This window comes from Mesoplodon bidens (genome assembly GCF_964165515.1).
Source record: "Mesoplodon bidens genome assembly, chromosome: 9".
Taxonomy (NCBI): domain Eukaryota; kingdom Metazoa; phylum Chordata; class Mammalia; order Artiodactyla; family Ziphiidae; genus Mesoplodon; species Mesoplodon bidens.
This window is the reverse complement of record NC_138166.1, coordinates 54467390-54495356: the sequence shown is the minus strand read 5'-3', so window position 1 is coordinate 54495356 and position 27967 is coordinate 54467390. Positions and strand designations below refer to the sequence as shown.

The following is a 27967-nucleotide window of genomic DNA, read 5'->3' as shown; positions in this document are numbered from 1 at the left end:
GCAACATCCAGTCATTTGCTAAGCAGACAAACCCTTGATTTCTCTTTATGAGAAAGCTGTGGACCCTGGAGGTGAGGTGTTATAAAACCATGTGGCCAATATGGCAACTCTCTGACACTAAGAAAATACTGGGACTTGTTATAAGTATACTTGTTAGAAAGGCTCAGGTCTCTACCACAATTAACAAAGCAAATACTATCATCCTAACAACATCCTTTTTTTTTTCTAGAAATGTTTTATTGTGTATACATTTGTGAATTTGATTTCTAATAATTGATATAAATTTTATTTTAGTATTACATCTGTAAAAAATCCATTAAAAAAACTCTTGTCAGTGGATACAGTTTATGTTATTTTTTGGTTTCCAAAACCAGAATTGTAATAGTCTATTATTTCCTATTAACTTGATGTTTTAAGGGATTTTGAAAAGTAAAGTTTTTTAGAATTTGAGAATGCATTAGCAATGAAACAAAATCCATGTGGCAGAAATATTTTAGTTTAAATGCAATACTCAAACATTCATGTATTTTTTTAGGTTTGATTGTATACCCTTATGAAAAAATGGCCCTTGAGCAAGTGAACAAAAAAGATTATTGAAAAAATAAATGCGTGTCAAAGTATGGCACAAAGGAAAAAGTTAATTTTGCAGATCTTGTTAAAGATTGTGCTATAGACTAATTGCAGAGAACCAAAGGATGTGGCTGCCTTCGTGGCTCTTGACAGTACCATTCATTGGTCATGATGTTGAAGGTGGAGAAAACTTGTGGTTGAACAGACAGATATAGCTGCACTGGGTAACCAAAGACTGCCTGAGAGCTCTCCAAACTATCCTAACAGAGCTCCTATATATCACTTGGGACATCCTCTGAGCCCTATCAGCAGAAGGGGCATGTCTCAAAGCCTGATTTGGAAATTATATAGTAAAAGCGTCAATCATTCCACTCCCTATGTAGAACTCTCAGAGATTCTCAGGAGCTTAAACCATTTGTTATAATCTCCCAGATATACTGTTAAATGAAAATAGCCTGATGCAAAAGAGAAGGAGATAAATGGAAGTACAAAATAAAATATATCTCATATTTGATTTTATATGCATAAATATTTCTGGAAGAAACCAGTAACTGTGCTGTACCCATTGTGGGGGAAGGAGTAACAATTGGTAGATGGGGGACAGAGGTGAGAGGAGAACTTTCATCCTATACCTTTTCATAATTCTTTAATTTTTGAACCATGCAAATGTATTACTCACTCAAAAACTAAGTAAATTGATGAAAATGAAAAAAATACTAAATAAATAAAAGAGGAAATTTTGTTTTGTTTATTTCTCCCATATTAAAAAATTTTTTAATTAAAAAATTTTGTTTCAGCTTTATTGAAGTATAATTGACAAATGTAAGATATTTAAAGTATACAGTAGGATGATTTGATATACATTATATTTGTGAAAGGATTCCCCCCATGGATTTAATTAACATATCCATCACCTTATGTATTTCCTTTTTTTTTTTTTTTTGGTGAGAGCATTGAAATTCTACTCTATTAGCAAATTTCAATTATACAATATAGTGTTATCAATGTAAGTGTCCATCAATGGATGAATGGACAAAGAAAATGTATATACACACACACACACATACACACACACACAATGGAATATTACTCAGCCTTAATAAAGAAGGAAATCCTGTCATTTGTGGCAACATGGATGAAACTGGAGGGCATTATGCTAAGTGAAATAAGCCAAACAGAGAAAGACAAATATGGCATCGTATCACCTACATGTGGAATCTAAAAAAAAAAAAAAACCTCATAGAGACAGAGTAAAAAAGTGGTTGCCAAGGGCTAGGTAGTGGGGGAAACTAGGTAGGGAGAGGTTGGTAAAAGAGTGCAAACTTTCAGCTAAAAGAGGGATAATATCTGAGAATCTAATATGTAACATAAGTTTCCCATAGCCAAGATCGGAGGCTTATTTACGAGCTATTTCCTTTATTATATTGCAGCTTCGTCGATATCCTCGTAGCGTAGAGGAGGAAACCAAATATATTGAACTGATGATTGTGAATGATCATCTCATGGTAGGATTTGCTGAATTTTGTGTTGTTTGAACTTGCCTGTGCCTAGGGTAAAAGTAGTGGGTGCAGAAATATGTTTAGAAGAAAGAAGTCTGTAAAGTTGTAAGTTGGAGAAGGTATATGTATAAAGAAACATCTCTGTTACCCAGCAACAACCTGTAAGTAGGGAACACTCTTAGGTAAAGTAATTAACAGTATTTTGTGAGGTTCCAAAAATATTTCTGTGACTCATAATGTTAACTCTTTGGATTCACTTAGTTAATGTAGGGGCTAATATCTTCTCTTACAAAAATCGCATGGTTAAAAAAAAAAGGGAAACTTCCGTTTTATATTGAAAAAGTGAAGCAGCAATAATGTGATTCTTTAGTTTGCAGTGTACAGCTTTATCCTAATAAATGGAAAGCAATTTTTCTATTTCTGTCTTGCTATGTAGTAAACCATTTGGAAAGGCTTATAAACTTATTTACAAAACAGAAACAAACTCACAGACTTAGAGAATGAACTTATGGTTACCAGGGGAAAAAGGTGGAGGGGAGGGATAGATTGGGAGTTTGGGATTGACATGTACACACTACTATATTTAAAATAGATAACCAACAAGGATCTACTGTATAGCACAGGGAACTCTGCTCAATATTCTGTAATCAACTAAATGGGAAAAGAATTCAAAAAAGAGTAGATACATGTATAGTATAACTGAATCACTTTACTGTACACCCAAAACTAACACAACATTCTTAATCAATATATGCTGCAATATAGAATAAAACTTAAAAAAAAAAGAAAAGCTTATATAGCCAAGCAGTGAAGATTTTTAGGATAAAAACCTAGCCAAACTTCCTTTTTTGTTGAATCAGGCTTTTTTCATACTCAATTCATGGGCATGTTGTATATTCAGTTCATGAGCATATTGTATACTCAATTCATGGGCAGAGTTTTAAACTAAAAATATTCAGTGATGCACGTTGCTGAATTTTACTTAATTTCAGGTACACATACAGTTTAATTTACTTTGAATTATTTATTTGGGGGAAAATGTGTCATTTATTTAAATATGATTAAACTAATAACATTGATTATTAATTATTAATTAATAATAATTATTATTATTGAGTGCTTCTTCCTTGTTCAGGGTAGGACTAAGTTCTCTTTTCCTACTGATTTGATTTCGTGAATGTTACTTTTTCCTGAGATTTTTACAGAATAAAAATAAGTTGCAAGAACACATATTTTAGACATTTTAGGATATCATAAATTCAGATGTCTGTAAGCATCTGTAGCAGATAATTCAAATAAAGTGAGCCAGGTATAAAACAATAGGGAGGGGTGAAGCCTGTGGCAAAAGAGAAGTCACATGGTCTGCCCAATGGGAGAGTCTGCTTCTCAGCCCTTGCCAATTATTACCATGTGGGGATACTAATTTTGAGTGAAGCCAGAAATCATGATATTTCCTGATTTTTAAAACAGAAATGAGGCCAAACCAAAGATATATGTTATTCACATCAAGCCTATGAGCTGCCTCCTCATGACCATTAGGGCTTTCTTCTCTTTACTGAGTAAGTCTTGTGGAACTTTTTATACTTTTAGCATTATTCACATTCAGTTTTTCTGGCTTTCACCCTACCTTTATTTGTATGTCTTGCAATTTATCAACAACTTTCATGTGTTTTATCATTTTGAATAACAATCTTGTGATAAAAAATAAACTTTTGAAATGGATGGAATGGGTGTTTTCTACTTTACCTCAAAGTGAGGTAAGGCCTCAAACTTTTAGGAGCGTTGCCTCAGACTATGCAGCATCTAAAGAACTAGGTGTCAACTTGCAGTTTTTAGAGAAAGCTTTAGAGGCCTTTCAATTACACCATATTTCCTCTGCTGAGATGAGTATTTGCTGATGATCTTGAAGCCCTTCACTTGTTTTCTTTTGCTTTCAGTTTAAAAAACATCGGCTTTCAGTGGTACTTACCAATACCTATGCGAAATCTGTGGTGAACATTGCGGATTTAGTAAGTATGAACCCGATTCAGTATTGCCACAGAGGAAATTTATCTCCTGATTGCTAATAAGTCGGATAATGTTCTTATATTTTCACTGCCCTAAATTGCACTTTAGCCAAGGTGTCCTGTTAAGTCCCTGGTAACTTTGCCATGAACTTTATTGACTTTAATCTCTGGCTGGGAAAATGATAAAAGGAAGTGGTCAGAGTTACAGCTTTATGCCTTAAGTTTTTTTCCTGTATTTTTCACACTGGAAAAGAAAAGGTTGAGTCGTAGCCCCTAACAAAGATATTCACAGTGTATTTCTAGCAATGGAGAAACAGTTGTGCCTTTTCAAAAGAGTGCCTGGTGCCGTGGGAAAGATGCAACTAAATAATTCTACTGAAACTACTTTCCAAATCTTCCCGACAAGGCAATGCCAGTACCTTCCCCATGAGTTTAATTAGGGCCAGCTAGGGTGTACAGAAATTATCTCCTTCATGAGTGTTCCACTTTTTGCTAGTGTGAATCTTATAGGGTGCCAGAAAATGGACTCTGGGAGAACCTTGAGTAAGGGTGCAAAGATTTGTCAAAAAGCAATATTTTGTTTCTACTAGTACTCTATTCTTTGGTTATGACTTGATAAACAATTGGATTTTCTATTACTCAAGGGAAATGCATGTAAGTTAGAAAAACAATGATCTCCCCTAAAAACAGTGGAATTTCTCACATTTAGCTAAAACTCGAGGAGTTTCCATAAAAGGAGCTTTGTAGTCCTGTTTATCAATCAGTTGATTTTTACCACATGTATAGCTGGTGTGTTCATTTTGTTAATATACTAGATATATAAAGACCAACTTAAGACAAGGATAGTATTGGTTGCCATGGAAACCTGGGCTGCTGACAACAAGTTTGCCATATCTGAAAATCCATTGATCACCCTACGTGAATTTATGAAATACAGGAGGGATTTTATCAAAGAGAAAAGTGATGCAGTTCACCTTTTTTCGTACGTAACTTTTGTAATGATTTATTACTTTTTTTTATTCCATGTTGAATACTCTACTACTTGTGGATAAGATGTATTCTTTCTACTGCATAATGCAATTAGGATTTGATGTGGCAGATATATTTGAAAGAAGTTTTAGAGTACAGATTGTTTGAAACTGTCACGAATATTCAATAGATTTAATTTTGAGTTATTTTATTATTGCATGTACATTTCATATAATTTTTTTCAAGAGATTTAATCAGAGCATTTACTGAATGAAAGTACTATTAATTCTCATAAGGAGTATTCTTAACAACAGATTATTATATATCTTTAAAGTTGCTGTCTTTTAAATGTTAATGTTATCTTTGTTTTTGGTCTAAGGGGAGAGATTAGTATACCTAGGGTACATTTTATTTTTTATTTTTTCTTACTCTTATGGTTTTTCTGGGGGGTAACCTGCATATTTGATGTAAGAGCAAATCATAAATTGCAGCAATTTAAAAACCTACTATCTAAAGCCAGAGCTGTTGAAGAAAGTTACAAATGGAAGTGAAAGAGTATTTTTGAGGTAACTTTTTATTTTACACAATTCCAAATTTACAGAAAAGTTGCAAGAATAATACAAGGAAATACCATATGCCCTTTACCCAGATTCATCAATTGTTAACATTTTATCCCATTTGTTTTATGATTTTCTTCTTTCTATCCTTCTTCCTTCCTTGCATCTATCTATCTATCAGTGTCTTTTTTTGTTTTTTTTTCCTGAACTGTTTGAGAGTAAGTTGGAGACATTTACTTACTGGGCCTTTACTACTAAATACTTATATATATTCCCTAAGAATAAAGACATTCTCTTATATAACCACAGTAAACTGTCAAAACCAGAAAATTTAACATTCGTACAATGTTTTTATCTAACCCACTGTCTATATTCAGATTTCACCAATTGTTTCAATAATGTTTTATAGCTACCCCCCAACCCTTGCCCAAATCCAGGATCACACATTACATTTAATCGTCATGTCTCTTTACTTTCCTTTAATCTGAAATATTTCCTCAGCCTTTCTTTGTCTCTTTTGAGGTTAACATTTTTGAAGAGTATAGGCCAGTTATTTTATAGAATGTTCCTCATTGTGAGAATGTCTGATGTTTTCTCACTATAAGATTCAAGTTATATGCATTTTTGATGGAAATACCACATAAGTGTACCTCATGTTAGAGATCCTTTTTTTCATAGGTATAGTTCTATTTAAGATATTTATTGATCATGTGGGGAAACATTCCTCAGAAACCTTTTCCTTTGGTTATGCATGCAAACAATTTTCATATTCCTCCCTTACCTCAGGAGTATATAGTAGAGAAATGTATGTGCATTGAGAAAAATAAGTGTGGTAAATTAATAATGAGAGGTGCTATGATATGTGGACTGTCAGCAGTAAGCCTTTTTCATTTCCTTTTCTGAAAGGGGAAGTCAATTTGAGAGTAGCCGGAGCGGGGCAGCTTATATTGGTGGGATTTGCTCGTTGCTGAAAGGAGGAGGCGTGAATGAAGTAGGTGTGAACATCTGTAAGATACAAAGTGATATGATGGCTGATGATGTTTTCCTAATATTTAAGGGACAGTTTCTCAGTATTCCACATACTCCAGATATTGTTGTTTTGTTAACAACCAACATGGTTAGTGCCAGAGGCCAGAATAGGGAAATAGGAAAGATAATATCGGATAATTCTGTTCATGTCCTACTTAGAATAACTTCCAGGTTTAGCTATATACAGATTAGATAGAGAAAATCTTTACCTTTACCTTTATTGAAAATAAGGCCCTGTTTATCACGTTGACTGTTTTTTCAGAGAATTGAGTAATTCCCTGAAGCACTGGGTTACTACTTAAGAACTCAATTGAAAATTTTCTTCCTCAATATTTGGCAAATTTTTGGAGGAAAAAACAGACTAGGTTTTCCAAAGGGTTACTTCTACCCCTAGGGCACTAAACCTGATGGAAGTGATCTAAAAGAAAAATACCTGAATCTTTGGGAGGCTGCATATCGAAAAAAATATCCCTAGGTCTTTTCAAGTTTCTTGTGGCCAAAGATCATCACCATTTCCTATGACTCATACCATTGGTTTTCTGAAGCCAAGTTCTATTCAGTTTGGGGATTTTAGGAATGCTAGTGGACACACAAGGATGAACAAGTTCCAAATAAATTATACATTTATTTTATTTTCTCTTATCTGAAAGACTGGCTTAACTGTGGTACAAGTATTCAGTTTTTCAGGAATGTCACCAGTGAAATTTGGGCTCAAAATTAGATGTAAGTTTCCAAATCTGAAAGTCGATGATTCCCTGGCTTCTAGTCTTCTCTGTAAGACTTAGTCAAACATAGATTTATTTCTTATTACTTCTTCCCAAATGCTTAGTAGTTCAGCACTAGCTATTATGTGTTTAACCTCTGCTAAATAAAATGCTTAGAAATTACTTATTTTCAATTATATTGTGACATTTTCTCTGGCCCATCTTAAATAAAAAATAATTTGCATTTACAAGTATTTTATTTTTGTTTTTGTCTTTCAGTTTGGGAAAACGGATTTAATGGCAGTTACACTTGCCCAGTCGTTAGCCCATAATATTGGTATTATCTCAGACAAAAGAAAGTTAGCAAGTGGTAAGTTTAAGTACATGTGTGGTTTAGTTGTATTTGAAGTAGACTATCTGAAAAATATTTTAGAGAATGAAATTCTTTAATTCAGTTGATAGATCAGAAGAGTTTAAGTGATAATATAAAGATATCCAGGACACAAAATTTTTTTTTCCCAAAAGTAATACAAATGTTAATATTTACATTACAGATGAATTTCCTCCATGTATAGTAAACATTTAAAGCCAGGTGATGTTAAATTCACAGTTGAATTTAATCTAAAAAAGGACATAAATTCAGTTTGGTAATTTTAAATGGTCTGGGCATATAGGTTTAAGGCATACTGTTGTTTTTTTTCTGTATTTTTGTACCAAATAAGTCATTTGCTTTTCAGGTTTATTATTTATTGACTATCTCCTGTGCTAGAATGTGAGCTTCCTGAAGAAAGGGCCCTTTATTTTGTTAGTTATGTATCCCAGTGCTAAGAACAGAGCCTGACACGTAGGAAGTGTTCAAACCAGTGTCATTGAATGAATAAACTTAGAAGTAAATTGCATTAAGTTCACAAGGTAGGTTATAGAGGTCGGTCTGTGTGACTCCGAAACCCAAGCATTTCCACTAAGCCTATACTAATATAAGATATTCATAAGGCATACTACTTTATTACAGTTTATTTAAAACATCTTTTAGTATTGCCACAGAGGTAGAATTTGCCTGCCAGGATCAGACCTGATAAAGGGCTTAATACAATACGGGCCTAGTAAAATATGCTAGGTTTAGCATCTATGATGAATATATTTTCCCAAGTAGGTAAAGTTACTTTACCAGGAATGGTTAAACACTATATATTTGGAGTAAGTTGATTATAATCATATTTATTGTATTATTTTAGTAACAGATATTATAAATATGATTGTTTATATTAACTACAACTATTACCATTTATGAAGTATCCATTATATAACAGATAATTGAATGCCAGAATTATATACGTCTAGATGCTCATTTAATCCTCAAGATAATCCTGCAAGATATTCATTATCAGCTCCCATTTTACAGATAAAGTGACTAGATCTTAAAAGGGTAATGTCTCCAAGATTACACATATATTAAGTGGTATACCCTGATTTTGAACCTAGGTATTTCTGATTCTGAGGCCCTTTTGCTTAACCAATATACTATACTGGCTTCTACCAGAAGCCTTGGGTGCAGAGGTTTTAAAAATGGATGAGAAATTGTTATAATTCCCATAAAGGCCTATGAAACCAGAATCCTGTAGTTGTACATCACTATTTCATTGGTATTTGATTGTTAAGCCATTTTAAGTGAGTGCTTTAAAAATATAGCCACTTGTTAAAATATGAAAAGATTTTATTTTAGTAAAGATTATATAATCTCGATAGGGTCAAAGTACAATAGATTTTTGTTATGCATTACATAAAACAGAACATATACTTTTTAAAATAGTAACTACTCTAATGCACCTGTTTTCACTTTGTAACAAGGCATGTGTATTCATTTTCTCTTAGGTGAGTGTAAATGTGAGGACACGTGGTCTGGATGCATAATGGGAGACACTGGGTGAGCCTCTTCTATTTAAAAATAACTCACTGTTCCTTTCTCTGCTGTGCTGTTGTCTTCTTAGGAGGATGACACTCAATAACTTAGTTCCTGGAAACTTATGTGCCTGGAACCTTACCACAGGCATTTAAAATCGGAAGTAGATATTCTCAATGGCTCTGTAGGGAATATATTTTCACAAAATAGTCTCTTATTTATGAAAACAATTGCTGTCCTTTAAGCTAGTAGGTCAAAGATTTTTTTTTGGCTGGGGGAATTTGAAATGTGGTGAGTCAGGGGCATGCAGGATATATGATTCCACCAACTTCAGGTAAATATAATAATTTTTTTAAAACATTTCTTTCTTTTTAAAAAAATTTATTGAAGTATAGTTGATTTACAGTGTTGCATTAATTTCTGCTGTACAGCAAAGTGATTCAGGTATACATACATATATACATTCTTTTTCATATTTTTTCCATTGTGGTTTATTATAGGATATTGAATATAGTTCTCTTTGCTATACAGTAGGACCTTGTTGTTTATCCATTCTATATATAATAGTTTGCATCTGCTAATCCCAAACTTCGAATCCATCCCTCCTCCATCCCCTTCCCCTCGGCATCCCCAAGTCTGTTCTCTATGTCTGTGAGTCTGTTTCTGTTTTGTAGATAAGTTCATTTGTATCATATTTTAGATTCCACATATAAGTGGTATTATATGGTATTTGTCTGTATCTTTCTGACTTACTTCACTCAGAATGATAATCTCTAGTTGCATCCATGTTGCGGCAAATGGCATTATTTCGTTCTTTTTAATGGCTGAGTAGTATTCCATTGTATATATTACCACATCTTTTTAATCTATTCATCTGTTGATGGACATTTAGGTTGTTTCCATGTCTTGGCTATTGTAAATAGTGCTGCTGTGAACATTGGGGTGCATGTATCTTTTTGAATTATAGTTTTGTCTGGATATACACCTAGGAGTGGGATTGCTGGATCATATGGTAATTCTATTTTTAGTTTATTGAGGAACCTCCATAATGTTTTCCAGAGTGGCTGCACCCATCAACAGTGTAGGAGGGTTCCCTTTTCTCCACACCCTCTCCAGCATTTGTTATTCGTAAATTTTTTAAAGATGGCCATTTTGACTAGTGTGAGGTGGTACCTTGTTGTAGTTTGATCAAAGACTTTTTAGCTTTGAATTTAGTCTGGAAATGTAAGAAATGAGCAACAACTTTGTTCTTGAAGCCTTACTTTCTAATTCCCTTTCCTTTTATCTTCTTCTATTCTAATTAAATGGGTTATAAACAGAAGTGTGTCTCAAAAACAAAAACAAGAAGAGAGCCCTGATGAGTAGTTTCCTCAGATTTCCAACAGCCTTCTACCTTATGTAGAAGCCTATGGTATAAGTGCTCCCACAGTGGCTGATTTCAAGCTACCTGTGTGAATTAAGAGTGGGAAGTGGTGTGCCCAGTCCATTTCCTAAGAAAAGTTTTCATTTTTATACTGTCATACCCTTGACACACTATCAGGCATCAATCTTTTATTCTTTCTAAATAAATTTTACAGCCATCCCTTTCATGCCAAGCTTATCATTACCACCTTACTTTAAACTTTTATTATCTTGTGCCCTTATTATTTTGATAACATTCCAGCTACTCACACAGCTTTCAGGCTCCCTCTCTCCCCGCCTGAACTCCACTTCCATCATAATTGAAAGGTATAAAGAATAAAAGAGTATACACTTGTATGCGATCACCTAGATAAAAACAAAACAAGACACTGTCTGCATAGTTAAATCCCCTTGTGTTCTTTCTGATTGGTTCCCAACCCCGGCTAAGGTAACCACCATCTTGAATTTGGTTTATATCATTCACAGGTCCTTTTTTATACTTTTACTGTATATGTGTGTGTGTGTTGGAGTAATACATAGCATGGCTTTGCATGTTTTCAGTTTATATGAAAGGCGCCATACTATATGTATTTTTCTGTGACTTACTTTCTTGATCAGCTTTATGTTTGTGGGGTTCATCCATGCTGATGATATATATATATATATATATATATATATATATATATACACACACAGCTCTAGTTCATTGAATGTGTACAGCACAATTTCTCCATTCTTCTTTTAATGCACATGAATTTTTATGTCAAACACATGAATCATGTCATTTTCCTGCTCAGAACTTTTGTGTCTCCATTGTGTAAAGAATAAGGTTCGCATTCCTTCCTTCAGTATTTAGAAATCCATAATCTTTCTTCATACTCATTTGCAATCTCATTTTCTACTACTATTTATGCAGTTTGTTTACCATAATTGTATATGGGTTTCCACCTTTTCTGATTTGTTAACCGTAATCCTACATGGATGTTCAGCCTCTGAAAAATATGCTCATCATAATTGTACATGAATTTCCAACCTCTTTTGATTTCTTTAATATATTCTCTTCATCTGGAATTCTCAGTTTTTTTTCTATCTAACCACATTTCTAACCACTTGAGATTTATTATAATTTTTAACTCCTACATTATAATTTGATTCTGTATGTCTTTATTTCCTCTCACCAATTAGATGTAAATTTTTTAGGATTATATATTGCACTAATTTTAATTTTTGTCAGACAGACCTCACACCATACTCTCTTGTACAGACTTGTTTTTCAATAAATATGTATTGATTGTATTTGAAATGTGAACTCCCAGCATATGCATGACAAGAAGAATAGATGATGGAGGGAATGTACATGCAAATATTTTTCAAAATATCTTTGGGCGTTTTGTGTTTAAAATATATTTCAAAATATCTTTGGACTTTTTGCTTAGTATTAAGAAGAAATGATAAAAGTCTTTGTAGTTGTAATTTTCTAACAATTACTAAATTCCATGCTAGAGGTTCTTGTTTTTTAATCTTGTCTGATTATTCTGATTAACTAAAAGAATTATATAGACAATCTGCTTAGCACTAAGCATAATATGCAGCAAAATCAATGGCTACACTCGAATATGCATAGCTCTATGCATTGGAACTCCTTACATCAAATAGTTGCATACAAGAGAAAGGCTCTTTACATAAAACATTGTCTGGTACGATGCCAGGTATCATTTGATCTGTGCCAAACATCACCTGTCAGCACTAATTAGGGACATAGATTTCCCATGGGTACATTCCCTCCCATTTCTACTTTCTGAAGTTCCTCTGTATTGTTAAATGTTGGAAAGCATCGTTGAAATGAAGACTGTCGGTCCTATTTAAAGGTATAAGAATTAAAAATGTAAGAATGCATTGAATAGATTTATTACCCTGCAAAAAAGAAGCTTTGGGGCCAAGCTTAGGGAGAGAAATGGTATCTGCTTTCAGGTATTGGAAGGGCCATGGTATGGTAAAGAATTAGTCTCATTTGATATACTTAACAATACAGGACTGTGTGCGGCAGTTATAGGAAGTCAGATGTGGCATAGGGAAGGTAAGCGCAATGTACAGATTTCAACTCTTCATGTGTAAAAAGAGCCTCCCTGTCTGGGAAGAGTTTCTTGTCACTACTGGAGAGCAGACTGAGCTCCCAGCTGTGCAGTGGGCAGGAGGCTGGGCTAACCTGAACCCCCTGATGGTGACTTTGCAGGGCAGGGGCTGAACTAGACTTTGACTTCTAAGGGTCCAACACTGAAAATCAGTGACTTTCTTCTTTAGCAGTAGAGAACCACCTCCAATTTTGACCAGTAGAATAAAGAGGGAACTTGAAGAAATTCCTGTTTAAATTCCATAATCCTGACAGGGATATATACAATGGATTATAGATAAGGCGATAAAAACATTGGCTGAAGTGTAGGCACTGAAAAGCAAAAAGGAAGTAATATATGTAAGAAAATTTTAAAATAATAAAGTTTATGACTTATTAGGAAAATGAAACGAAGGAAGTAAAGTAGTTCGACAGTTTAAACCCAAGACAACTTTATTTGGAGAGTTTGGCATGAAATACTTGGTAAATGAGTTTAGGGTAAATAATCGTAAATTCCATTAGTTAGTTCACTTAAGCATTAATCGTTATGCTAGGAAGAAGTAGGCATATAAACGGACAGGCTAGTGGGAGAGACTTTTATAAAAAGTATCCATTCTTATCTTAATTGTGTTTTCACTTTTATAAAAAGCTCAATGTAAAATAATTTTTGAAAAATACAGAAAATAAAATTTGTGTCACCTCTTTTCTCACCATTGGGTGATAACTGTGGTTGATGTTAAAATACTGCTGCTTAAATCTAGCAGTTTTGGGACTTCACTAGTGGTCCAGTGGTTAGGACTCCACGCTCCCACTGTACGGGGCATGGGTTCGATCCCTGGTCGGGAACTAAGATCCTGCATGCCGCGTGGCATGGGTAAAAAATAAAATAAAATAAATCCAGTAGTTTTGTATTTTTTCTCTTTACATGTTTACTGTTTTATAAAATTTGGATTATGTTGGATATAACTGTTTATTCATTTTTTATTTAACATTATATAGTCAGCATTTTTCTGAGTCTTCATTCTTTAACACTACCATGATTATTAATAAGTACATGGTATTCTATTTTATTAATATATAACAGTTTAGTTAACAGTTTTCTACTGTTGAACATTTAGATTATTTTCATGTTATTTGCTACTATAAATTGTGCCACCATAAATATCTTTATTCAGACATCTCTGCACACATAGCCAATCAACTCCTCAAGAAAAATTTCTGAAAGTAAAATTACTAGATTTAAGGATATTCCACGTTCTGAAGATTCTTAATGCATAGTTACAAATTGCTCTATCGTGAGGTTTCTTTTTTTCTATTGACCCTTGATTATTTTGGGGGGGTATAATTTTTTTTTTTTTTGTATTTTGAAACAGTCTGAAACTTGAAGAATTAGAAGAATAGTTACAAAGAACCTTTTTGTCTCTGAATTGTAAGTTTTTGGTGCCTATCACCTCCAAATACCTAACTTTATGTGCCTTTCTGCAAACAAAGGCATCTTCCTATAGGACCACAATACAACCAAGAAAATCATCTAATTCTTATCCCTCATTCAAGATGAGCCCTGTGTTTCTTCAATGTTATTTTAGCAAATGCTTCAGAATCAGGCATCACAGTCAGTTTTTGGTCTCTTCAATCTGGAACAATTCCTCAGTCTTTCTTTGACTGTCATGACTTTGACATGTTCGGGGATTATAGGTCAGTTATTTTGCAGAATGCCCTGCAGTTTGGGTTCCAGCCCAGGTTTAATATTTAGGGAAGACTCATTGTGAAATAAATTATTTCTAACTCCATTTGATGGAAATTACAGGTACTATAGGTGTGTTTCCTTTGAATGGATATGCAGATAATGAGCAAACCGTAGTTACTATTAGCCACCTAATGAAGAATTTAGAAATGTGCTTATTGAATAAACTCTTACAGATTGAATGCAAATGTTATACATGAGTGGAATTTATTACTTATTTATTCTTTTATTTTTTAGGAATAATGTACAATGTTCAGTTTCAAGACTAATCTACAAACAAGGGAGACTAAAATTGTACCCAGCTATTGCTTTTCTTCTCTTTTATAGCTATTATCTTCCTAAAAAGTTCACCCAGTGTAGTATTGAAGAATATCATGACTTCCTGAATAGTGGAGGTGGTGCCTGCCTTTTCAACAAACCTTCTAAGGTAATAAGTGTGATCAGAGTTATTAGTTATTAATTTTCTAAAGTATTGTAAACACAAATTTTCATTCATTGTGTCTTATAAAAGAAAGCTTTTCAACTAGCTTATATATACACATTCTAGATACACTAAATATCTGCATTTCTAAGTTGAATTAATCTTGGGCATTTGGGGTTATTCTGATGGGAATAAAAAGCAGGTAGAAATTAGTTTTGCTTTCTGAAAAATGTCCATTTTCTTTTTATATGGCCAAATGAGGATTCAGGGTTAGCTTACAAAAATGGTTTCACTTTGCCTTTCTTTTTCATGTTCTTGATACATTCCCCCTCCCCTGCCTTTGGATACCAAATCACAATTCATACTGGTAGAAAAGGAGGCCTGTCTCCCCTCTTTACTCCCCACCACTGCCTTTCAGAATGAGCAGTACGATCAAAATTACAATACTTCTCAATATAAAAACTAAGTCTGCTAAAAAGGAGAAGGTCTGTACTGAGACTTTGTCAGAGGCTTTTATAGCTTGTAGAGCATCCTCTGGTTACTGACTAGAAAGCAGGTCTTCATCATACATTTGGAAGACTTCCCATGTTAAAGAAGTGTTTTGTCCTTGGTAATTATGTGGACTATGAAGTGCTTCCCTACATCACAGTGATACGTGGCATTGCCTTTGTAATCATTTACCTGGTTTCATTCTCTGTTCACTCCAGTGAAATTTAGGAAATTTCATACTGCACTGAAAAGCAAATTGACGATTTTAAGACTCTCTCCCAAAGCTTCAGAAGGGATGTTGGAACTAAATTCCTGCTTCTGTAAATGAAAAACAATTCAAGTCTTTTAACCAAACTAATTGATTATTCTGAGCCCAAGAGTAAGAGAATAACTGTGTTTTTTCATCTGGAGAGTTTTAGTTTTGGCTTTCAAAGCTGCCTCATTCATTATGATCCTTTCAACTGAAAATGAAATCTAGAGATGAGTTGATTCTTTTGTAGGAGAGGAGAGAGTATTTGAAATTAGGTGGGGACTTTTGCTGTTGTTGTTACTTTCTTGATTTTGTTTGTTTGTTTGCTTGTTTTTTCCTTCTAGTTGGTTAAGAAAGTGTGTGTGTGTGCGTGCATGCATGTGTGTACTCACTTCCATTCTATAATATGTAAACTTGTATTAACTTTTGAGTGAATATTATATATCTGCAACATAGCAACTATTTACTATTTATTAATTTTACCTATCACCATAAGATAAATTATACTCAAAAGACAATAAAATCAGCAGAAAGTTAAAAAAATATAAAAGTCTCAAAATATACTCTTGTACAGGCCAAAAACTGCTTCCATCTCTGGGGCAAATTATTATTGCTGTTCTCTGCAGAGCTATCTTAATAGGAAGAGTTGTATTTTATATTAAATATATCAGTGGATTTATTAATTTTTGTGATGTTTTCCTTATTGTCCATGAAAAAACTTCCTGTTTCACAAGGAAATAATAGTTAATAAAGGGCTTTTCACAGGTAATTGAACTTGATCCTCATAACAATTCATTAAGTAGATGGGAAGCTAATATTATTATTATTCCTGTCTTAAATACGAAAACACTTGGGCTCTGAGATGGCAAGCCATTTGCCCAAGATAAGTAGCTGAGCCACAATTTGAATCCAGATGTCTGACTCCAAATCCCTTGCATCCTGTTTGAAATGAAATTTCAGGAGTCCATCTGGCTTGGTTTTAGACAATGCCTAGATCATCTTTTATTTTGATGACACTTATCAGACCCTGCTTGATAGGTATGTTATATATGAAAATGTGATTAAATATGAAATGGAAACAGTATTAGACACTATGTTCTAAAGTTTCCAGTTCTAAAATTCTGAAGTCATACTTTGCAGTTTAGGAAAATAAAAATATATTTTGGAATGACTGACAGGCCAGAAGTGTAGGTGTGGCACTTGTGGTCTCTCGTAAGGTCTTTGGTGTTGATTTTTCTGCATTTTAGTGCCCTTTTTGGTTTTCATTCCACAGCTTCTTGATCCTCCTGAATGTGGCAATGGCTTCATTGAAACTGGAGAGGAGTGTGACTGTGGGACCCCGGCAGTAAGTCTCTGGATGTTGGGATGATTTCTTTAGGTTGTTCGGGGTTATTCCAGGTTCACACAGTGAAACATGAAGAGCAAGTGTTATGCCTAGAAATTTCATAAGATTTGTGGAAGAAAGATGCTTACTGTGAGGCTGTACATTTGTTTTAGAAAATATCCTGGTACTTTCAGGAAAATGACACCATTCTCTGACGTTTTGCAAATGTTTATATTCCTTAGGAATGTGTCCTTGAAGGAGCAGAGTGTTGTAAGAAATGCACCTTAACTCAAGACTCCCAGTGCAGTGATGGTCTTTGTTGTAAAAAGTGCAAGGTAAGTAAATGTTGATTAATAACCAGCTGAAAGAAAGGAGGATATATTTGATTAAATTGTTAAGGCTAGGTAAATATAACCAAATAACAATAGTAAGACCTAACATTTGTTGAGTGATTAAGTGCCAGGTGCTTTACAGGAGCCTCACAAACTTTGTCAGGAGTAATTACTATTTTTATTCCCATCTAACAGATGAGAACACAGAGGCTTGTAGTGATTAAGTAGTTTTCCCTGGGTTTTATACCAAGTTAGGAGCTAGGGCCTGAATGTTTGTAATCCCCAGAGTTTGTCCTCTCTCTACTGCCTCTCTGAGGAGCATGCACTTTAAATGAAACCATTTAATGTGCTATCATATGTATGTAATAACAATAATAAAAATAAAATGTAATATAATTTAAATGAAACTATTTTTTGAATGATGTGTTTCCTTTATTGTAAAGCCAAGTGGATATTCAACAGATCCTTCCCTTCTTGGTGCTCAGCTTGGTATATCTCTTACATTAGCTGTTGAGGGAACAAAAGAAATCCCTTTAGACATTAAAACACCTTTCATGTGTTGTGCATGAGAGTTTAATGCATCGTTATACACCTTGTCTGTTTTCATCCTCCCAACAGTATCCTATACCTGCCCCCAAATATTTAAGCCTCTACATCAAGACTACAGTTACTTGGGGCTTACCTTGCTCAAAGAAATCTATCTTTTTTCTCTTCTCATATAAAATCTGGTACAATATTCTACATTATTTCTGAGGTTCAATATCTTCCTTTCCCTCAGGTCTGTACATTTTATGGAGGCAGAGCCAGGCACTTACACTGTAATTGGTACAGGTCTTCAGTAAATAATTGTTGAATGAATGAATAAATATGCATAGCACTCTCTTACTGATTATTTGCTGATTGACTAACTTTAATGAGTTAAGAGAGGGTGAAATATGAACCTATCATATTAAATACCCTATTATGTGCCAGAAACTGTACTAAGCACTTTCAAATTATGTCATCCTATATCCAGGTTTCGTAACCCTGGCACTGTTGACATTTTTGGCCAGATAATTCTTTATTGTGAGGGTGTGTCTTACATCTTGTAGGATATTTAGCCACATCCCCGACTTCTACCTACTAGTTGCCAGCAGCATCCCTCCAAGTCATGACACCACAATGTCTTCAGACATTGCCAGGTGTCCTCTTGTTGAGACTGCTGTCTTAGATAATGCTCATAGCTACACTTTTGGGATGGGCATTATTATCCAGATTTTTCCAATGAGCAATGCCAGTCTCAAGGAAGTGAAATAACCTGCATAGGGTCACTCAGCTAGTAAGGAATAAATGTGCAGTTACATCTCAGATTTGCTGGCAGCAATTTCTGTTGTTTCCACTTTACCACTGTGTCTCTGGCAGCGTTTTAAGAGAAGCAAAGCCCAGGCAGAGGTCTCTGAAAGCACTCTCTGAAAAAGGAAGATTAAACCAAATGTTAAACAGACATTCTTTCATTTTGGCTACCTCAACTGTTTATTCTCTCAGTTTCTCCAGCTGCTTTCCAGGGATCCCCAATCATTTATTTTAATTCTCAGTGTTTTAAGTCTGCCTGTCCGTAAAATGCATCTAATTATGCCATTTTTTCTTGGATTTCTACAATTAGACTCTTTGTGATATAATCATTGAAAGGAACAAGTACAAAATAATAAAATTAAAATATACAATAAAATGGCAGGGTTAACTATCCCAGAATATAAGTTACAACTTTACCAGTCAAGTAAGATCTCTTCTGCCACTTTCTCTACCCCACACCCCGACTCTCATCCCTAAAGGAGTCAGGCAGAAGAGTGAATGGAAAGGAGGGAATGGAAGAACAAGATGAGAAATCATATGTATCTCTGTTTTCTTCTGTATGTATTTATAATAATATATCTGTAAGTCAGAGTTGGCAAACACTTTCTGTAAAGGGCCAGATAGCAAAGAGTTTAGGCTTTGTGGGTTATAAGGTCTCTGTTTCAGTTACTCAACTCTTTCTTTGAAAGCAGCCATTGAAAATACAGAAGTAAATGGGTGTGGCAGTGTTCCAATAAAACTTTATGTATAAAAACAGGTAGCCAACCAAAGTTTGTCCTCAAGCCATAATTTGGGGACTCATTGGTTATTTACTTCTTAACTCTTTTTCTCCTTTTATTTGTATGTAAATTCCAAGAGGGCAGGGATTTGGGTTGATTTATTTACTGCTTTATCTCAGCACTTAGAACAAGTTCTCCTTTACTATGCTTTCTTCCAGAACTTTCCTGACAGTTCTTGAACACTTACACTCTCACATAAACTCTACCTTAAATCTGCTCGTACTTCTACCTCAGAAGTTCTAGAATTGTAGCTTGCACCAATCCCAAGGAGGAAGAGAACGAGAGTATATGAAATTAACTTACCTTGCTTATTTCCTTATTTTTATGGCTTATGTACTCCCACTGAAATGTAAGTTCCTTGCCAGCAGGATTCTTGTGTTTTCTTCTCCACTGAGTCTCCAGTGGCTAGAGAGTCCCTAGCACATTTTAAGTGCCTAGCAAACACTTGGTGAATGAATGAACGAACACAAGTTTTGTTCTGATCTTCTGAAAAATATCTGTTGAACTCCTGATTGCAGTTGGCAGTGTGCTGCTCATGTTCTACGGACAGCAGGAAACTCAAATGCCTGGAGGGTCGTGAACAAGGGAGAGAAGATGCAAGTTGTATGTGATGGATGGGTGGGGAAGGGTCCCGAATACTGTGTATGTTTGTGTGAACAGAGATAAAAGAATGGGAGGATCCCTCCCCAAATAGTAATATTTTGGAGCAGGAAAGAGAGTGGGATTAAAGAGGGATGGAGAAGGATGATAATTTTATAGATCTCTTTGTTTTGTTATAATGAATACTCTTGCAATTTATGAATCCAACAAGCATAAAATTTAGTTGTACAACTTCCACACTTACAAAAAATACTTGAGTTGAAAACAGACAAAAAAACTCTCATACACAAATACAAATAATAAAACATTAAAAAAGGAATAAAAGACCAAGCTATAGATCTGTATAAAAATTAGGTAGGAGAGAAGATGGTAAAGGAAAGCATGTGAGGAAACAGCTTTGCCAGAAAATCTAACTTTTACAATTCAGTCCAAAATGTAACTTCCAAATTCTTGGCTTATGAGGTAAAAAAGAAAAATATGATAAAGGTGCCAGTAAGAATGAAGGGTAAAGTGTAAATCCAAAAGCTATTTGGAAGGAAGAATTACTAGAACTTGGACTGACTGTCCTTCTGGTACAGATGTACCATCAAGCACATCCTATTTGAACAAGATCTTGTAAGGCTTATGTGTGATGACTATGCAAATTACTTTATATGTGAGAAACTCTTTCTGAGAACAATTAAGCTGACATTTCATGCAGTAACTGTGGTTTTCACAGATTTCCATCTTAAACTAGTTTAAGATATTCCTATCCAAAAAAATATTCATTTTTCTTTTTTTTTAAGATGATACTGTGAGAGTTTTTTTCCTTTGACAGCTTTGCACATTGATTTTTGTTCATTTTAGTTTCAGCCTATGGGAACTGTATGCCGTGAAGCAGTAAATGATTGTGATATTCGTGAAACATGCTCAGGAAATTCAAGCCAGGTAATTTACGAATAATTTCTCTAAACCTGATGGGGGAAAAGTAGGAGTATGTTTAGTGTGCTGACCCCCAGGTGAAATGGAAATGGACCAGATACTCATGTTTCTCTTTCATGTCAACTCTCACTCTCCTTTTATTAATTTTTTTGAGAATTGAAGTTTCAGTAATCAAAGCTTGAGCAGATGTTCGGCGTGATTTTGTCTTAATGTTGAACTAACTTAAGACTGTATACATATGTGCCTTAACTATTTTGTTTTTGTTTAAAGTAGAGGATAAAAACCATTTGCTTTTTGTCTAGCTAGTGAAGGAGGAATCAAAAAGACTCTTTCTCTTCAGCTGGTTGAAACAGGAGTCAGCCAAGGCAGAGAGACCCACGGGGTATTGGGTTCTGACAAGGAACCTGTCTTGACTCTTGTACATCTGACACAGCTTGCCACTAATAGCTGCTCTTGAATTTAATATCATTTAGTTGTCAATAGGGAAGATAGGGAAGTTGATAAACTTTGTCAGGGGTTCACAGATTTCAGTGTACATGTATATAGGCAGTCCTTACTTTGTGTATTAGTGCAGGACCACAAATGACCATGCAAGCTGAAACCACGTAAAGTTATTCTAGTAATCAGTGGAAAAAGTTACAGTTGTTCTGTGATCATTAAAAAATGTCAGATGATTAAAAACTCTCCTACTGTTGGTCTTAAACGAATAGGGAAACAAAAAAAATAAAGTAACATTTATTTAGCATATTAAATTAAAACAGAAACACTGAAAATTGTAGTATTTTATTTCTTTGTTAAAAAACTTACCAAGAGTAGTTAGCTGTGCTTGCCTTCTCCTGGTCATAAACCTTATGACACTTGGTGAGCATCTTTTCTATGCCTTGTTGAATTGCCACACTCCTTTCTAAGTTTGTATCAGCTTTTGACATTTTATCCTTTGTGCTTTCAATGTCCTGAAATATCTCCAAGAGATGTGAAGTTTTGAATGGGAAGTTTTTTGCTAAACAGCAGTATCAACATTCCATTCCCATAGTGATTTTTTTCTATTACACCATTTATATTTGACTTGAATTTCTCTTCCAATGTCATCACTTTTCATTTCTTTGGTGCACTTTCATCTTTGTTGGCCAGTTTCCTCTTTCAATTATTCGATTTTGTAAGATGTCACATGGTATCACCCAGAGAGAGAGAGAGAGGTAACAATCTACGTTCTCTGTTGTCCGTGCATGAACTGAACGAACAGATGCTCAGCAACCAATCACCAGCAGACTTTGAAAGAAGTGACTAGATGGGTCATTGACTGTGATGGGCATCTCTTGTTTACCTAATGATCAGTGGACTGAAGTGCTAGTAGCAAAGTTTGTACTTCATGCAATTACTCACAGTTAATCTATTGTGGTAACTGAAATTGGATCTGTGTCCTTGGGGTACTGGTGTTGTTTAACAAAACCCATGGTGAGTGAAATTCATGCTCCAGTGTGAGTGAAATTCATGCAAAATGAAGACTGCCCACATCTTTTTTTCTCTAGAGAAGAGGGATTCAGTAGTGGTATATCTACTTTAACCACTAAAAATGCTTTATTTTAAAGGTAGTCATCCTAAGAGATTAAAGATCTTTTGTGTAAAAGTACTTTCCTTTCCTACTATCTAATTAGCATTATGTTTCTAAGCTAACACCTAGTGATGTCGGAGATACAGTGAATGGGCTCTGGGAATGAAAGTATATTAGTACAACTTCTTTGAAATGTGATTATGTGATAAGCAGGGATTTTAAAAGAATTCTAAATCCGAAAATGATGTACGTACAAAGATGCTCTTGTTCCATTGGTTGTAACAGCATAAATTGGAGATAATTATAACTAAATATTTTAGTACATTGATTATATGGTTTGTTAGCTCAGGGCAATGTGTTACAGCTATAAAGATGATACCTGCAAAAAAGTTTATTATGACGTGAGGAAACTTGTTTGATGAACGTAAAGGGCTGAAACAGAATATAAAACATTATCTATAACTTGATTACACTTATGTTTAAAAATATCACATTTTGTAGAAAATGGTAGAGGAAAAAAATGTACCAAAATATAAAAAATAGTTGTCTTTGGGTGGTAGGAAAATGAGAGACTTTTGTCTTTAATTTTTCCTACTTTTTCACATTTTCTAACTTTTCTCAAATGAGTATGTAATTACTATAATGCTAGAAAAGAGGTATAATAAATTAAAAAATTACACTCTCTTTCTATCCACATAAGAATGCTTTGCAGTCTTTTCTGCAATTGCTACAAGGAAAGAAAAGGGGGTGGGTGGGCTATAAAGCATGTCTTTTTCTAACATGTCCAGGGTGAACCTTTGCTTGAGAGTCATTTTAAGTGTAAGGGCGATGTTACTTCTCATGGTGAAAAAGAGGAAACCATACCTATTGCTCCATCTGTTGTCATCTTCCTTGCTTTTGTCTTGTGCTCTTGTTTTTCTTGCTCTGAGGAATAGTGTGTCTGTGTAAGTTAGCTGAGTCATTGCTGTCAGTTCTTTTTATTTGTAAATAAGGATTTACAAATCAACTACTTTTGCCTCTGGTAGATCCATATTTTTAGGGGAAAGTGCACCAACTGTTGCATTTCCTTTTGATTTCTCTTGATCTTGTTTGTTTTTATTTTCAGATGGTTTGGGAGACTATCCTATATTATCGGACTTTATTTTTAAAATGAAAATATTTATAAAGGGATTAGCTCATCTTGATATTTTGCTGTGCATTTGGTTCATACTTCTGTTTTCTTTTCCTAGTGTGCCCCCAATATTCATAAGATGGATGGTTATTCATGTGATGGTGTCCAGGTATGTTACTTCATCTTTACCTAAATGTTTCATGTGTACCAGCATGAAAGAAATACTGAAGTCTTATCAAAGTAGGAAGATCATATTAAATGTTTTGTAATCAACTCTGAAGATAAAAGGCCTGTATAATACTCATCTACTAGTTTTCCTAGTCATATTTACTTTTTCAGTTATCTGACAGAAGGGGACATTGTGTCTCTAATGGGTATGCTTTTCCATTTTAGGGAATTTGCTTTGGAGGAAGATGTAAAACCAGGGATAGACAATGCAAATACATCTGGGGGCAAAGTGAGTAAATAGTATGGCTTGATCCTTTTCAAAGTATGGTATCTGGCCCAAAGACATGTGAGCTGGAAATAATTTTTCAACTACTTTATGACTAGGGGATTTTCAAAGCCACTGCAGGTCTTAGCAGAGGCACTTCTGTGGAAATTAGAGAAAAGCACCTTCTTTGAGAAGATACAGCTCCATACCTCTTGGCTAGCTGGCCGTGTCTTTGGACAGAAAGTATCTTTGCTGCCAGGCAGGTAAAGTCCACTCTAGTGCATGCAGCTTGGAGAATAGAGCAAACCTGGATTTTAACTCCTCTTATGCTGTCTTTAGTATCCTTAGGCAAAACCCATCAACCACATGGAATGGACATGGACCCTGGATAGGGCACCCTTGGATAAGAACTGTAGCATTTTAGCTAGAATTGCTTTTTCTTCCTTAACTCTTTCTTAAACTCCAGCTGGTTTTCCCTGTTATAGGTGAATTTCTGCTGAGGTATTTCTGCCATATCATAAAGATATTTTAATGTTATTTCTTTCAAAATTCATCAGATTTTCAGAGGGAAACATATGATATTTAAATCTAAAACATATTTAACTTGAATGTATATTTAAATGTGATTTATTTTCCAGAAGTATTACTCGCCCTTTTGAAAGCAGTTTTTGTTTTAAACTCTTCCAAAAGATGATTTGTATTAGAAAGCAAGCTATAAATATAATGATAATCCTTAATTGTCACAAACAGTGGCTATAATCCTTTTGGGAGGGGAAGTGTATGCTCTCTTTGGAACAACTAGAGAAACATGGGGATGGGAGAAAAATTTAGTTATGTAGGTTTATGCTCTGGACAAAGAAATATGGTTTTTGCTTCTTCCCCTTAAGAAAAATTAGTGGCTGACAGCAAGAAGTAGGAAAAGAAACTACCAATATAATTAGTTTAAAATATATCTATATATACATACCAACAATCATCTTTGATTAGTGCAAAAGTTGTTTTGATCTAACTCTTGGATAGCTCCATCTATCAACCTTGGCTTTAGCAAAAATAATCCTGACAGAGATGCTGACATGACTTAAAAATGTTATTTGACTTTCAGAGATTTAACTGGAATTCAAGTTTGTTTAAAAGTAGAGTAACATTTTTCGATAGCTGTTAAAATTAATAAACAAGGTGGAAATACTGCTGTTTCTTGAATCTTTAATTATAGTACATCACTCGTTTAATAAAATCGTCTTTATGATTCATAAAAGTTGCTGAGTGAGAAATTCATGCTTTATATTTGGCACTGAGATTAAAGCATTGAGTATTTATTCAATGAAACATTTGGTAGCATCTTTCCCTAATTATTGGCCAAATTCTGAGGAGTGTTTTCCTTAGAACCTATAGCCTGAGTCCTATCAAAGATCTAAATAGATTTGTTTTCCAAGTTTCAGAGGAGCAGTTGTGAAAAATGTACCTGAGTGAGGGATGCTTTTGGTATAGGGAACTCTTGTGAACCATAGCTACAGTTTTTGGAGTTGATAACATTGTAGTGAAGGAGGGTCCTTCGTGGGTGTTTTCCTCTTACTGCAAACATGTTGAACAACTCATGTGGTGTATCTCTCACTGATAGAAAACTCTATTCTGCTTCAGAGGTGACAGCATCAGACAAATACTGCTATGAGAAGCTGAATATTGAAGGCACCGAGAAGGGTAACTGTGGGAGAGACAAAGACACATGGATACAGTGCAACAAACGGTGAGATGGAGAAATAAGCTAGAGTTTGTTTTTTGTTTTTTGTTTTTTTTTTGTTAGGCGGGCCTCTCACTGTTGTGGCCTCTCCCCTTGCGGAGCACAGGCTCCAGACGCACAGGCTCAGCGGCCATGGCTCGCGGGCCCAGCCGCTCCGTGGCATGTGGGATCTTCCCGGACCGGGGCACGAACTCGTGTCCCCTGCATCGGCAGGCGGACTCTCAACCACTGCGCCACCAGGGAAGCCCAATTAGCTAGAGTTTATACCTCAGTTGCAGGCACTACTTTTTGAGTGACCAGGACTTTCCTGTGTTCTGCATCCTGTAAAGCATTCTCTTCATCTCACCTCTTCCCACAGTTCCAGCATCGCCTTTGTAGAAAGCTCCCAAATCTTAACACGCGTTCTGACCTCTCCCCTAAGGCTCAGGCCATGCCTATAGCTGCCTCAGGACTTTCTCACCTAGAAGACACCTGTCAGCCTCTCAAAGGCCACAAAAATTAAAGCCAACAGAATATGTCCTCAGTGCTGGTAGATTGAATTAACTGGCTCTGACTTTTATAAAGGCCTCTTTTTGCCAAAGGTCTTAATATCTCACCGTCCTTCTGTTTAGAAGCCTCAGGGTGATCCCTGATGCCACCTGCCCTCTGGCTCCTTGTCCAAATGCCAAATCATGTTCATTGTTCTCTTTTACTCCTCTACCCTTTGTCTTTAGTTCATCCCTTCATTTCTACTTCTATTGTATTACCCCAACTAAGACCTATATCAACTCTTCAACTATTACAAAAGCCTGTTACTAGTTTTCTATGCCAGCAGTCTCTAGCATGCTCTCATCAGAATAATCTTTTCCTGAATCTTTTTGACCATGTCAAAAATTCTTTGTTCACATTTCACTGGTTCCACATACCTAATTAATAGTAAGAATAATACCCAACGTCTGTTGAACGCACACTATGTGTTAAGCACTGTATTACACTTTACATAAGCTATATCATCTAATCTTTATGGCAGTTTGCCCTGTTTTATGGAGGAGAAAACTGAGACACAGTTAATTAATTTGACCAAGGCCATGTAACTAGGATATAACAGAAGCAGAATTAGAATTCCAGCAGTCTGATTTTAGAACTCCCTCTTAACCACTTTGCTGAATGTCATACTGTCTTGCTTAACAAACAAAACTGAACCTTAGGTCGGCTCTGTACCTCTTCCTCAATTTGGCCCCAACCTACATATTTTTCTGCTCTTCCAAAGTCTAGCAAACCTGGCCATTTCTAATACATTTTATTGTCCTACCTCCACGCCTGTGCTTGTGCTATTCATTCCTTAGGAAGCACCCTCTATACTCACTTCATTACCAGCCAAAAATTTAGCCATCCTCAAAGCCCCGCTTGGACAATGCTCTCTCTGTAAATTATTTCTGGATTTACTCTGGAAATAAATCCTCTCCCTATTCTCCACTGAACTCCCACAGCCCTTTGTACTATTTTTATGGCCCTTTTTGCCAACTCTATGTTTTATAATTGATTAATGTATATGATTCTCTTCTCATCCAGAGTATAATTTCCTTGGGGATAAAAATCATGTCTAATTTTTTTATATATCCTAAAGTATTTAGTAAACTCCAACAAAAAAATGTTCAATGCATATCTCTTCTGTGTTAAGAAAGCATATTCATTTATGATAGATATAATAAAATGATATAACTTATAAAAAATATTTTTCAAGAATGAAATAATACATATTTTTTTATGTTGGTGATAGATACAAGTCTTAATTTTTCTCTTTGTCTATCTGATAAAGCCTAATATTTCCATATATAGTCTTGCTGGCCTGCTAATCAGTCTTTGTAAGATATTTATTAGAACGTGTTTATCATTATTATATTAACAATTAAAATGTGTTAAATATAGAGAATAAGTAAGATAGTATTTAGCACAAATGAAAATATTTTACAAGTTAAACTAGAATTGTATGTATGTGATAGCTGGGGGAGTAGTGACATACATTGAAAAAGGGATCATGAGCCTATGTTGTTGAGAATCTACAAAGTATATGAAACGTATAAACTCTTCTTTAATTCTGGTGCCATAGGTTGAAGAAAGCACTGTATTCTAAAAGAATACTCATCCAAAGATCATTCATTCACTTGTCAAATATTTTTGTAAATGTTTTAGTATATCCAGTGATGTGTTATGGGG

The 27967-nt window shown here is 34.8% G+C and overlaps 1 protein-coding gene across 12 annotated transcripts in view; it reads left to right on the top strand.

The window, feature by feature from the left end:
• The window catches only part of ADAM22 (ADAM metallopeptidase domain 22), a 235492-nt gene that overhangs the window by 164398 nt on the left and 43127 nt on the right, over positions 1-27967 (top strand). For all 12 annotated transcript variants that reach the window (XM_081244763.1, XM_081244764.1, XM_081244765.1 and 9 more), the window contains exons 9-21: positions 2001-2075; positions 4007-4078; positions 4891-5057; positions 6508-6592; positions 7614-7704; positions 9207-9258; positions 14817-14916; positions 16923-16994; positions 17216-17308; positions 20863-20943; positions 23719-23769; positions 23994-24057; positions 25672-25777. In XM_081244763.1, the coding sequence (XP_081100889.1) occupies positions 2001-2075; positions 4007-4078; positions 4891-5057; positions 6508-6592; positions 7614-7704; positions 9207-9258; positions 14817-14916; positions 16923-16994; positions 17216-17308; positions 20863-20943; positions 23719-23769; positions 23994-24057; positions 25672-25777 (1109 nt within the window). The remainder of the gene's footprint in view (positions 1-2000; positions 2076-4006; positions 4079-4890; positions 5058-6507; positions 6593-7613; positions 7705-9206; positions 9259-14816; positions 14917-16922; positions 16995-17215; positions 17309-20862; positions 20944-23718; positions 23770-23993; positions 24058-25671; positions 25778-27967) is intronic.